Here is a 14060-nt window from a genome sequence, read left to right on the forward strand (position 1 = left end):
TGTGCATCCCCACAGTACCCATCCCCTGTGTGGGACCTGTGGGATCCTGTCCCCTGTGCGGGACCTGTGGGATCCCCTCCTCTGGACCTCTCCCCTGAGCAGGGCTTGGGCTGTGCCCAGGATGAACCATACTGTGCATCCCTGCTTTAGACAGGGCAAGACTTCTGCCATGGCTTGAGCTGCATCCCAGCTCGCAGCAGCCCCCCAGAAGCTGCTGTAGAACATGTCACTGCACATGGTGCCTTGCATGAGCCAGCCCAGTGGAGCTGGATTTTGGGTCCTGGAGCTGGCTCTGCCTGTGGAGCACCACTGAAAAGCACTGAGTTATGCAGCTGCAGGCAGAGCTGCTCCTCAGCTGTCGGAAAGTTCTGCAATCTCCAACCAGGGGAGCAGCCATTCCTCCATGGGGCCCTTCCCATCTTTCTCTAGCTCCCCAGGGGCTGGGGCAGCATCTGCCTACCCAAAAAGCTGTGCACATACACCACAGAGGTTTCCCCTGGTTCAGGTCTGGGCGAGTTTCTTTTTTGGCTAATGCCATTGTTAGCAGTAAGCAAGAGGATCAGCCTCAGCCCTTGGCAGTGAGAGTGCCAGAGCATCAGTGTGTTCAACTTCAGCCCGTGCGGGAGCCTGTGAAGCACATTGATATCGTCTCCTCAGCCCGTTCCTGCCGGGGGCTTGCCCGAGCCCCTGCCTGCTGCGTGGCCTGCTCTGTGTGCCCCGTGGCTGTACTGTCTGAGCATGCTCACCCGGTCATGCACATTCTGCACATCACCTTTCTTTTTGTTTCACCGAACCGTGTGCTCTGAGAGTGCGTGCAGCATGCCGTGTGATCTTGCTGACTTCCCATCCATCCTGCACAGCGCTTCACATAGTCACACTTGTCCGCCTTGCACCCACCTTTCAGGTTTGCTGTGCACATGCTGTTGTTGAGCCTTCCTCGGCCGTGCAGAGCCGTAACCGTTTTCCTCTTCCTCCTTGTCTCACTCACAGGCATGCGTGACCACCCCCCCATCCCCGTGACAGATCTCGCCGACAACATTGACAGGCTGAAAGCCAACGATGGGCTGAAGTTCTCCCAGGAGTATGAGGTGAGTGTGAGAGCGTGCCGGGCGGTGGGGGCAGAGTGATGCTGGCCAGGACCCCCAGCGGAGAGAGCTTGAAAGCTGAGCTGTGCCTCCCCCGCACCGGCATCGCCTGTTCGGGCCCCGAGCCAGGCCTGGGAGCCTGCCAGCTCTCCCTGCCAGCCCCAGAGCGGTGGGAACTCGCCTTGAGCAGTGGAAGCATGGCTTCTACAGGGGCGTTGCAGCTGAACGCGCAGCAGCCCACCATGCTCCCACCATGGTTACGGTCTTAGGAGTGAATGGGAGCTCGTTTCTACCCGCCTGGGCTGTCGCTGTTTACTTTGTTGTTTTGCTTCACGAGGGCTTCCCTCCGTGCAGATTGGCTGAGGTATTTCAGTCCACAGCATCCCGTGCCCCTTCACTTCCATCTGCATTCAAAGCTTTGCTTTCTGCGCCATCTTCCGCTGCAGACAAACATGCATTCGGGTTTTCATTCCTGCTTTCCCAACCTACTCTCGCCCTGCATGCTGCTGGACTGTGCTGGCATTAGCATGTGCCATTCAACATCTCTGCCACCAGAAACGCTACTAATGTCCCACTGCCCTGGAGCAGTCCCAGCTCCCCTCCCAGCATGGAGCTCTCTGCCTGTGCCCTGCAATCCTGAGCTGCAAACTCCCCAGCACTGCTGAACCACACTCCAGCCCTCCTCCATATCTCTGGTGGAGTCCCCAGATAGAGACTGTCTGCACCCACCACCAATGCTGCCTTTGCTCACACACACAGGCAGGTGCTGGGCATTTGGTGAACCCCCACATCCTGCACTGCACCTCTCCCAGCCCGACCGCCTCCATTCCTGTCCTCCCCTGAGGACAACTTGCTAAGGGGGTGCACACGTGGAGGGGAAGGGGCTGACCTGCACAAGGGCTGCCTTGCCTTTCTCGCCACTCTCCGGGCTGAATGATTAAGTTGAAAACATGTAAAGGCAGGGAAAGTTCCTCTGCAGCCATGCGAGCAGCAATGGCAGGATTACGTTTTCCTGTGCTTACATGCAGGACCCTCTTGAGCTGCAGGGAACTTGTAAATAAACCCCCCACTAGTATTAAAGAGGGAATAAATTCGGGAATTGTCCTTTGCATGTGTTATCGCTTCTGTTTGAATTGTTATCTGCCTGTGCCTGTGGCCTCCCCTTCCTGCAGCATACCTACACTGATTTATGAGATGAGATCAGAACATTTGCCCACGAGGTAGGATTATATATGCCAGCAAAGTGAAAGCAGATCTCTATGTTGAGAAGGTAAGGAACGAATTCCAGCTAGTTCAAAGGGTGTGCTGCATCTATCTGAGGAAGGCACAGAGCTCCTTTTTGCTTCAGGATGCCAAGTGGAGGGCTTTGCCGTCCCCCTGCATACTGCTGTTGAGACCAGAGGGGAGCTAAGCTTTCACCAGCTACAGCATTACCTTGTAACTTGGGAGATGTTTAGAGAAATAATGTGCTTCCCTTGCAGTTACCTGTGTGTTCATGTATGCCCTGCCGGTGGTGCAGTCATATCTGTCTGCCTTGGGCTTTTTGTGACAAGTCCAGCTGAAACGTTAAGCAGGGCTGTCCACTGCGCTATAGGCAGACTGTGCCTCTGCTGTGCGGTGGGGATTCAGCAGGATCCAGTGTCTGTGCACTCCCATGCTCACACTAGGCCTGCACCACTTGGAGCCTGCAGCATAATACTGAGCTATGGAAACTGTTTTGGAAAAAATGAGCATTAAGTAAATTCTCTTAGCTGTTTTCATGAGCCTCTCTCTTCTCATTTCTCTTTCTTTAGAATATCATGGCTGGTTGAGAGCACCAATCAGTTGTACTTTTCATGTTGAAGCAGCTATTAAGTAGCTGATTGTTGCATGTAATTTTTTTCCCCTGGATTCTGCTGCATTTGACTCCTCGTTAGCCAGAAATTACTGAACATGACAGGCTTATACGGTGTTTGACACTAGGATGAACCACAAAGCAGAAGGGGTTGCTCCTTGTTGGCATGTGGGGATCAGTACAGTTACTTCTCATTTGAAATGCCAGTGAGAAAAATCCTGGACTGAGTTTGCAGAGAATGGCAGCTGCCTGTGCAGGATTGCTGCAGCGATGGGTCTGCTCTCATCCTGGTCCCTGTGTGCAGAGGTTTGGCAGGGCAACAGCTCCCTTTGGGGCCTGCGATGGGAGTACTGGAGGGCAGGATGGGCATGGCATGCACTGCTGAGTAGGGGAATCTGCAGAGTGGATGCAGAAATAGCGGAGGTGGGAAGGGAGCAGGCTGTGCAGTCCCTGCGGGAGCTTGTGCTTCCCGGCACAGGGAGAGGCAGGGAACCACAGCTCACCAAATTCTGTGCAATTGCAGTCATTAAGTGATGATACAGTCCCAGCACTCTCCCTGGGACTGTGTGAGCCCCAGATCTCACAGAGCTGAGTGGTGACCCAGCACTTCGAAAGATGGAGGCCACGACCCTATGTCCCTGTGGCATGATAGTGCTGCCGGACTGGGCATAGCACAGCTGAGCAGGGAGAGCTGAGGGACAAAAGCATCACGGATGAATACCCAAGGCCCATTTGCTGTTTGGTTGTGCTTTGGAATTGTTGCATTTTAAGTGTTTTTGCAGAGCAGCCTAGCAGCCTAACATCTCCGTGGGGTGCAGGGCTGTTTATAGATGGCTCATGTTCCAGGAGCGGTGGCACCCCAGGCAGAGAGCAAATATTTAACAGCACTTTTAACCACTGAGACCAGCTGCCCAGAGACATCAGACTGTCACTTGCCTTGGTTGTGCAAGCGATAGCAGGGTAGCCTAAACACAGGTGACACAAAACAAGACCTGTCAGCACCTACCCGCACTCCCAGGAAGGGAGCGGGGAGGGTGGCAGAGATTTCTCGGAGCCATCTGGCCTCCATTCCCGCAGGTCAGAGAACAAATAATGCTGCTCACACCAGTTTGCCAGCCCGCGTGGCCAAGTAGCCTGTGCAACAAAGCCAGCGTGGAGAAAGCTGTGTGCTGGCTGCAGCAATAACAAGCTCCCGAGCTGTGGGTTATCCCTCACCCCTGACAGGCAGGGAGCAATCCCAGCTGGACCTGCTGGTACCCCTGATGCGACAGGAGAGGTTGAACTGCAGGTGCTGGGAGATGAGCCGGCTGCAGGCACAGATAACTCTGCTGCTGGCTGCTCTGGCGTGGGGCATAGCACAGCCCCACCATGCTCTCCCAGGCATGAGCAGAGCTGGGGGGAGCAGAGTGCAAGGGTCTGGCAGCAGCTCCTGGCCCAGCCGCACCAGGAGAGTATTTCATTTTTAGTGTACAGTAAGAGCTACAGTGAATTTACAGTGTGAGATTAATGGAATTAAATAAGTAGAAGGGAGGCTGAGCCTCTTAATTATTTATCTGTGGGCTGTGGCGGGCACTGCGTCTGTGTTGGAGCTCCTCCTGTGGGCCACCTTCCCGTGCTGCAGCCTGTGGACGTGGGGCAGGATCCTGCCTTCGGATGGGGGGTACCCGCACTGGTACAAACAAGTGTGCACACACGCACCGCATCTCACACTTCCACTGTGGGATCCAGCAAGCCGAGCGCTGCTGTCCACTCTGTTGCTGTTAGCAAACACGGAACATACTGGCTCCAGCCAGGGCTGGTTCCTGCTCCCTTGTGGCTGCTGCTGTTTCTGGGCTAGATCCTGCACCACCTTCCCAGGGGAAAATGTTTTCCTTGCGTCCAAACTGCAACTTGTGGCCATTGCCCCTTGTGCCCAGTCCCTTCGGCATGTCCCTCCAGTGGACGGCCCCTGGGAGGAGAGCAGGCTGGTGGTGATGAGAGCCAGGCAGCGTGCCACTGCCCAGCACGTTAGTCCTTGATAATCTTTAGGTTATGCAAGAGATTTGACTGTGCTCCTGCTTCCTAGTACAGTGGGGAGGCTGCAGCCCCTTCCCTTCAGTTTTGTATGGAGAGAAACACTGCTGGCCTGCCCAAGCCCCGTGTTCACTTGCATTTTCCTTAAAGCCACCAAGGACATTGCATCTCCCATGCCTGCAGCCCTGGCAAGGCAGCTTAGGCAGTGGAGAGGTGCTTGGGTTCCTGGGGCCGGTGAGCCCAGGAGGTGCTGGACCCAGGGTCCAGATAGCAGCCGGGGAGCTGCGTGTTGTGGGTTTAATGGACTAATCGGGAAGCTGCCTGGCAGCCACGTAGCACTCACATTCCAGTAATAAGAACAATAAGGCTGAAGCGCTGCCAGCGATTGATTCAGGATCGCATTATGTTCTCATTTGAGACGCAGCGCAGATTGACAGTGGTCAATGCCCGTGCTAATGTGGTTGATTTCACAGGAGGCTGGGAAGCACTCACAGCCTGAGCGCCTTCCCCTCCCCATGCCCTTGTGCAGCTGCCTGGGCTGCTGAGCAGCATGGGGCCGTGGCCACCCAGCTCCTTGGCTGTCCCAGCCAGGGCCAGCTGAGCTGCCGTGCTGCCCCAGAGGTCTGCCTGCCCAGGCTGCCCATGCCTGCCAGCAGCAAGGGCAGCTGCAGGGACTCTGCGTGCAGAGGGATTTTGGAGCTGCACTGAGGGAAGGGGAGCGGATAACCCAAGGTGGACCGTATCCGAGAGACAGACTGGCACCCAGGGATGTTTTCAAGGCATTTGTAAAGTGCTCTCAAGTCTGTCGAGGAAAGAGCCTTTTTCCAATCCCATTTCAATGGTCTGGCTCTGTCTTTATGTTGATGGCAGTAGCAGCAGGGATCCCTGAGCTGCTTTGGAGAGATTGCTCCTTGCACTTCCATGCTGGGAAGGAGGAGTTTTACTAATTGGGCTTTTTCTTAATTTGCACTTGCTGTCTTACAACATCTTCCCTGTCACTTTAAAGCAAAGCAAAACAAAAAGTCATGGTGCTTTTAAGTTTGTTCCTGGCTCATTTCCTTCCAATTTCCCAGCCCTTCTGCTTTCTAGGAAGAACGAGTTGGAAGTATTACTCTGATTACATTTCGGGATGAAGCAGTGATTCCTATGAGCCCCAGAACGAACAAGAGCAGAGTCCTACTGCCCAGGCAGTTGTGGAGCCAGGTGGGAAGACAAGGCAATGCTGCTGTAGTCAGGGGCTGCAGAGCATCGTACAGAGATGGGACAGGACTTGCCAACCACCACTCCGTGTAGGGGCTTCTACTGCTCACCAAGCAGCCCATCATCCTCCCATTTATTTACTCATTTGTTTGCCTTAAAGGGGGGAACAGGTGTACATTAATTCATCACCAGAGTTTAAATTAAATCATTTTACTTCTAAATGAGTCACTAATTTGCAGGAGTATTTAATTAGAGCCTCTTTGCACTCAGGTGCTGTATTACTTCTGACTTTCTCACCTGTTTGCCCTCTTAAGAGGCTGCTGATGATTAGACCATTTCTGCACATCCTCGTTGCACATCAAAGCAATTAACCCTAATGGCAACACCTTGATGCTCCTCCTCAGTTCTGGGGGCTCTTGGCAGCCTTGTCTCCCCCAGGAAATAACCCCTTCCACTGCTGTGGCAGGACGCAGACTTGCTGTGCAAAGCACACTGCACCCCACAGCTTGGGCAGCCCTACAGCCTTTTGGCAGTGATTTGCAGTGTAGATTGAGTGTGAACAACTGCACTGAGCTCTCCCTGCCTCTGCTGCAAAGGGAGGACTCTCTCCAGCACCCACCTGTGCCTGGCACTGAGCAACTGTTCCCAGGGTTCGAGCAGGGCTGGTGCTTTCTTGTGTTGCTCCTCAGTGGCAAGAAAATGCTCACTCATCCCTTCAGGGCCGGTCTCAGCTCCACTGCCAGCTAGCCAGCTCTCTGCATGGGCTGTCTGTGCAGACTAAGGCCACCTTTTTGAAAAAGAAGTGTTATTTCTGTCTTCAATAGGCATTGGTGGATTTTCCTCCTTAGTTTGTCTATTTGTGCTTCTCCTTCAGTGTGCTCCAGATTGACTAGACTGGTATCAAAACGCCTGTCACTCATCTCTACTCCAAACAGAAAAGTCCTTACACATTTTGTTCCTCTTACTTTTTCATGCCTTTGATCATTTCAATTGGCTTTCTCTGGTTCAGCCCCACTGTTAGGTGGGCAGCAGTCATCCCTGCCACACAGCTGAGGGAGGAGAGCATCCAAAGAGCTGATTCAGTGAGCAGCCTATCCGGAAAACAAAATATAGGTGCCTGAATAAAATGAAGTGCCCCAGAGAGCCGTGGGCTGCGCTAGGACATCTCTGTGCCTGGGCAGAGGAGTGTGGCAGCCAGGCCAGTGGGTTTCCAGCCAGAAGCGGTGCTTGCAGTCTCCACTCCCACCATCCCTGCTGCAGAGCCTCTGAGCACTGCTGCCTGCTTATTACACTGATAATAGAAAATAACAGGTTTTCTGTAGGAAATGTCTATTTACATCCTACATTTCCCAAACTACCTATTAGCACCGCTGTGATGTCACATCCTCCTGCACATTTTCGTCAGCGCTGGCCCCTCTGCCTGCAGGCAGCCTGCTGCTGCGGGGAGGGCTGGCAGCGTGGGCCACACATAGGGACGGGTGACTGCCGCCTGGCACAGCGCTGGCCCGTGCCCTGCGCATGCCGCAAAGCCCTCAGGGCTGGTGCAGCGACGCAGGCAGTTGCCTGTGATACGTACCCGAGGCGGGTACCTGCACCCACTGCCGGCTGCTTGGGAAGTGCCCGCTCAACAGCACAGGCGAGTAGGGGACGGCAATAGGTGTCACCTTGTGCACTGATGGTAGTTGATGGGGCTGAGCAGAGGGACTGTGAGGGCTCTCCAGGTCAGCCCAGTCAGGGAGCTGCGCTTCCCGGCTCAGCCTTTGCTCGCAGCTCATCCAGAGCTGACAGGCTCGCAGGCATTTACTGCCTGAGAAACCTTCTGACATGGCTCTCCGCCAAGCAATGAACGCGGATTCCTGCAGAGAGAATAACGTGCGGTGCTTCCCCTGGCCTGTTTGGTTAATATTTTTGCCTGTGGGCCAGCAAAGCTTTGGGGACCCTGAGCTGGAGCAGGATTTTAAGAAGGTTTTGACTGTGTTGGTATTTTTGGGGGGAGGGGGTTCATGGGATGACTGATTTCTGCTCTAGCTGCCTGCCCCGGGCTTGCCCAGGGCTGCATGTGCAGAGCAAGTCCCTGCATGAGGCAGCTATCTTATCTGGGTGCCTCACATATCTCTCAAAGACATCATCCTGTCTCAGAGGGGTGATCTGGGGATGGTCCGTTTTCACCTCGTTTTGTGCATGGACAAAGACAACAGGAAAGGCTTTGGGAAGGGGCTGCCTAGCCATGGAGGAGCCGTGCACCAGGTGCACCAGCACATGGCTCGTGGGAGAAGCACTGGGTGTGCGAGGCCAGGACACAGGTGGGACCGGGGTGTGTGCTTTTCAGGCAGTTGCATAATGTGCGGGCCTTTGGCCAAGATTTATAACCACGTTTCTTCTCCAGGTTTATAGTTCCTTGTCACTCTATTAACTCAAACGAGAGATGTTTACATTGCATAAGTAGCTGGAGCAGTGGATAGTAACCTATCAATGTTCATGACTATTCCCTGGCAAAAGCTCATAGGCCATCTTGTAGGATAGTAATACCCAAAGCTCTTGGGGCACAAGACACCCAGGGCTTGCTATATTTAAGGAGACTGCAGTTCAACAGCTAATAAAACCACTAGGTCAAGAACCGCACAGTCAGGTCTCTGTGGAGTCTTGGCATGAGACCAAATTTCTGCTGATGGGTAGCTCTAGAGGAAAGGATGAGCACACAGTGAGAGTGGAGGTGAAGGCTCATCTGCAGCAGGCTGTCCTAGCAAGGGGCTGCTTTGCCTGCAGGTCACAGGAGGCAGATCCCACTGGGGACTGGGTTTCGGCGTGGTCTGGCTTGACACTGCTGCTGGGGACACCCACAGAAGCTGCATCTGGCCTGAGGAGAGGTGTGCGGGGAGATGCAGATTTCCTCAGTGAAGCACATCTGTGCTGTAGCGTCCCACTGTGCTGTAACCACTCCTGACTCCCTCCCTCTCTTTGTCTCCACAGTCCATTGATCCAGGGCAGCAGTTCACATGGGAGAACTCCAACCTGGAAGTGAATAAACCGAAAAACCGCTATGCAAACGTGATCGCCTATGACCACTCACGTGTCATCCTGACCTCCATCGATGGTAAGAGTGACTCCAGAGTGGACAGCCCAGCAAACAGCTGAACCTGGCTGCAGCAGGGGACCATCTTTTTCCCTGTACTCAGCTGAGCAGGGGCAAACACCAAGAAACATACCCAGCATCAGCACGAGCAAATGTATGTTCTGCCTGGTGAGAGGAATGGCTCTCCAGAGCTGGCCCTGCTTTCCCAATGTCCTCAGAGCAGTGTGCCTCGTGTGGTTGCTTCTTGCTGCTGCTGGTGCCAGCAGAGATGTCTGTCCCAGCAGCCTCCCTTCTCACTGCCGGCCTCTCTGTGTGACTTCAGCTGCCTTCCTCGGCACATGGTGGGACACGGCACTGTTAGCCCTACCACCTTCTGTCCCAATATGACTGCAGGGCCGGTATCTTCCTCTGGGACTTGTCGGTGTTTGCTCTCAAGTAAGAGCCCAGAGCTGCACAGGATGAGGGGTGCCCCTTGCCCTGGGACATCAGGCTCCACATGTCCCTGTGCTCCATGGGAGATGCATCAGGCCTTGGTGTTCATAGCACTGACCTCCATAGTTCCAAGAACCAGCCCGACGTCTCTGGAGTCTGGGTTAATACATGATTTTAGTGCCTGCTTTGCAGTCCCCTTGCACACAGGAGCTGGAGCCCAGGTACCAAAGCCCAGGCTCACCCGTTCCCACTGTTTTATAAATCAGCACCCAGCTCTGCACACCAGAACTGAGCCCACTCGTGGGCGATGAGGAAGATGAGGCTAATTCAAGGCACCCCTGCTTGGGGAAGAGTCTGGGGCCTGGCATTTCGTACAGGTGGCCCTGCAGTCATTAGCATCCTTTTTCTTGGGATGAAAGAGTCTTTTCTAATGCTAATGCACCACTCATCCTCTGTGTGGGAGGAGGGGGGGTGTCCAAACTGTCCCTCACAGCAAGGCCTGTTAAGCTATGTGAAGGCCTGGCATGCCTGATCATCGGCAAACCCTGTTAGACAGCTGTGGGGTGAGGACATGGGGGAATCCCTTTTTTCCAGCCTGACTCAGCTGCTGTGAGTAGTGTCTGTGTCTTCCTGGGAACCATTCCCGAAGCGGCCTGCCAGGTCCCCACCGCCCATGCCAAGGGAGCTGGGCACTGCACTGCAGCTGCTGCTGCTCCCCCAGCACTTTGTTTCTGCTGGAGACTGCTGGGACCTGTAGAAAATTCCTCAGGACAAAAGGGAGAGGGGGAGACCCTCAGCTTTATTTCCTTCCTCTAATGAAATGCAGATGCGCTCTCCTTGGGAGACAAGGAGATTCCTGCTGCTTTCCCTCCCTGCAGCCCAGGCAGCCCATGCTGAGCAGGCTTTGGAAACACAGCCCCAGGCCTCTGCTTTGCTGCATTTATTTTAGTAACTGTGTGTTTGCATTTTAAAGGCCTTTACAAGAAAGTCCTTTCCTTAAAGTGGTGGAAGCAGAGTGGGAGCCAGAGCAGCTTCTGTCAGCAGGCAGCGAAGGGGGGGGTCTCACACTGAGGATGGTTTCAGGGGTGGTGGGAGGAAGGTCTCTGGCTCCTCTGGGGTACTTGTCCCTGAAGGAGGGATGGGAGGACATCCCTGCCTGACATTCCCTGCTAACAGAAACAAGCTAATGAAGCAACCTCATTTTTTAAAGGTGCTGTAGGACCATAACAAATAGCTGGTGAATTTAAGACAATTATTTCAATCACTTGCTTGGGGCCAAATGAGCTCCTTAATATTCCTGCCTGTGAATTTCCTTTTGTGTGCGGGTGGCAGCTATCTCTCTGCTTTGGTGCTGCCTGCTTGTTGCATTAATGTGGGAGTTACAAAGGGTTTTTCTTTGTTCAGGCACCATCTCTGTCCTTTGCAGGATCCCCGGGAGAGATTCTGGCATCACCCTGTAAAGGAGACTTTTCAAGAGCCTTGTGAGCATGCAGCCTCTTCCCCTGCCTGCAGGGCCCAGCAGAGTGATAGGCACAGGGTCGTGGGCTGCCCCTGGAGTAACACTTTGCCTGTCTTTCTCCGCAGGGGTCCCAGGCAGCGATTACATCAATGCCAATTACATTGATGGGTATCGGAAGCAGAACGCCTACATCGCCACGCAGGGACCTCTGCCAGAAACCCTCAGCGACTTCTGGAGGATGGTGTGGGAACAGAGAACAGCAACTATAGTCATGATGACCAGGCTGGAGGAGAAGTCCAGGGTACAGTGTGTGCTTCCTCTCTTTTCTGGAGCTGGTGATGGGAGCAGGAGAGAGGGATGGGAACACTTTACAATGTAAGAGCATCCAGGGAGTGGCAGGTCCAGTGGTGTGGCTCACTGCTGCAGGCACCCCAGCAACAAGTGCCTTGTAAGCATATCCCTCTGGGGCAAAAGGGTGGCAAAACCTCCTGTCACTGTGCTGCTCATTAACCCCGTCTTGCCTGCATGTCTGCACGCACACCCGTCCTTTCCCTGCCACATCACTGGTGCCAAAGGGAGAAAGGAAAGCTCTGAGATGGGGAATGTTGACAGTCCCTGAAAGCCTGGGGGCTGTGTCCCAGAAACTGAGAAGCTGCAATGGGTAGGTGGTATCAGCAGCGTCCTGCAGCCTGACAGGGCCGTGGCATCTCTGGTGATGCAGGGGAATGGCTGACAGGGTCTCATTGCAAGAACAAGACTAATTTGTGCCTTATCCAGTGACAACATGTATAAATGATTGGCTCATACTGCCAAGATTAGATATTCTGATGTAATAAACGCAAAGCTGCCTGCAAACCGTGGGGAGGGTGCAAGGTGGAGAGGCAGGAGCAGAAGCCCTTGCTGCAGATGAAGCTTGTGGTGTCTCGTGACAGAGGTTCTTACTCAGACCCTGGAGCAGGAGTTTGTAAGCTGTGACCAAAGTGCTCCTGTGCCCAGATGCACCCTTTGGGCAAAGCCTGCCCAAGCAGGAGACAGCTTCTGCCTCTCATGATTCAGTTTGTTCCTATAAGTAAAATTTCAGCGGTGTGCATTTGTACTTGCAGAATATTTTAGTGTTGCCATGCCAACAGCAGGAGAAGGGGCTGTGCACTCAGGCTGTGAAGCACTGGTTATTTTTAGCCCAATAAGCTCATTCCTGAGAAGCAGAAACTGTCAAGTTTGGGTTTAGTTAAAACTTTTGCCCGCATGCTCTCCCTTCGTTTCAAAGCTTTAGCACCGAAATGCTCGCAGGGGTGTCCTAGCCCACAGTGGCTGGGAGGAAGCAGCTGGAACAACCAATCACCATGGCAAAACAGATCTGCTTTTCCTGCATGTACAAAAATAGGCTTTGTTCATGGGCTTTCCTGGCTCTACAAATGCCCTACCACAAGCAGGGGAAAATAGTGTTCCCTGGAGACGAGCTGCCTCTAGAGATCCAACCCCAGCTTTGCACTGTGCTTCCTGCTGCACAGCCCTGCCTGCTCTGTCCCACGGCCACCATCACCCACCCCAGCCCAAACAGGGAGGTGAATTAACCTGACCCATCCTGCGGCTCAGGGCTTGACACATGAGCTAAGCAAGATCAGAAGCTGCCGATTAGCTGCTCTCTGCAGCTGGGGGTTATACGGGGACTTTTTTGTGCCTTCACATTTCAGTGATGGAGCATATATTTGAAGTACGAGGAAAAGCCCTTTTAGGTTGCCAAGTAAATCCATGCCTGGAGTCCTGACTCACTTAACTTCTGGGCTGCTTTGTTATGGGAAGGCACTCCAAGGTGCGTGTTTCTCAAAGATAATGGGTTTCCTTTGACTGCACAGGCACTTGTCTTTGCCTGAGACGCCTGTGTTGCTGAGCCATGTGTTATCTTCCCCCAGCACGCTCCCTGTCATGTCATCCTGCAGTTACCTCTGGTAGTATCGGTTTCTGTCTCAAACATGGTGCATGCGGTCAGGCTTTTGGTGGCGGGACAGACACTGTGAATCCCTGTCATGGGCAGGGGGTGACCAGAGCCCTCACAGAAGCTGCAGGCAGCCTGCCTGACCAGGCGTGCTGCCCGGGGGCCCTAGGCTGACCCAACTGGACCCAGACCCCAACATTTGCTCCCCAATACCGCCTGCCCATGCCCTGGTGGCTCTTTGGCACATGCCCGGCACTAATGAGACACGGGCAGTTTTCTCAGGCATTGCAGGAGAGACAGTTTGCCAGGGGAGGCAGCAGGGAAGCCCAGCCACTGCTGAGTCGAACCAGCCCTGCACAGCAAGGGCTTCCCTGGTTGTGTTTGCTGGACCCTGTAGGTGCCTCAGGGTACCCACTCACAGGAGGGCCCTGGTGGGGAGCTGGAATGTGGACTTGCAGGAGATTACTTTCACTGTTTTTTTATTTGGCTCCTCCAGCATTTTCCAAGGCAGGATGGCTTTCAGCCACCTTCCTGCTCTGCTTTTCCTCATGCCCCTTCGATGATGGCTAGAGTTCACGCACGAGCACACCTTTTTGGGACCAGAGAAGATCCTAGTCACTGCCCATTGCTCCCAGCTTTCAGCATGAGTCACTGTTTTACACTTTACTCCACTCCAGAGCCTTCAAACCTCATCTGATGCAACCCCTTGGGTCCCTGAAGCATTTCTGCCTGCTGATGTTCACACTGCTGTGGGACAGCACTGCGCCAGGCAGCCACATGGTGCCACAGCATTACCCATGGGTGACCTTGATTGACAGTCCCCTTGCCCAGGGGCTTCAGCGCAGACACAGGACTGTCTCTCCAGCTGTGGAGCCTGGGGTGGGCAGCAGGGCCTCATGGCGAGATGCCCAGCGCAGAGCAGGCTCTGCCACCTTCCCAAGCAAGCTCCCCAAGTCCCCCTCAGCAGTGCTGTGTGTAGATAAGCCAACCGGGACCAGCAGCAGCTTTGCAGCCCTGTAGGGGTGACA

General features: G+C 54.1%; 1 protein-coding gene across 1 annotated transcript in view; it reads left to right on the forward strand.

Annotated features, from left to right (window-relative positions):
* PTPRF (protein tyrosine phosphatase receptor type F) overlaps positions 1–14060 on the forward strand; it is a 261030-nt gene that overhangs the window by 233998 nt on the left and 12972 nt on the right. The window contains exons 24-26 of the mRNA XM_059821779.1: positions 991–1088; positions 9103–9226; positions 11222–11397. Of these exons, the coding sequence (XP_059677762.1) occupies positions 991–1088; positions 9103–9226; positions 11222–11397 (398 nt within the window). The remainder of the gene's footprint in view (positions 1–990; positions 1089–9102; positions 9227–11221; positions 11398–14060) is intronic.

Source organism: Gavia stellata, chromosome 10, assembly GCF_030936135.1.
Source record: "Gavia stellata isolate bGavSte3 chromosome 10, bGavSte3.hap2, whole genome shotgun sequence".
Classification (NCBI taxonomy): domain Eukaryota; kingdom Metazoa; phylum Chordata; class Aves; order Gaviiformes; family Gaviidae; genus Gavia; species Gavia stellata.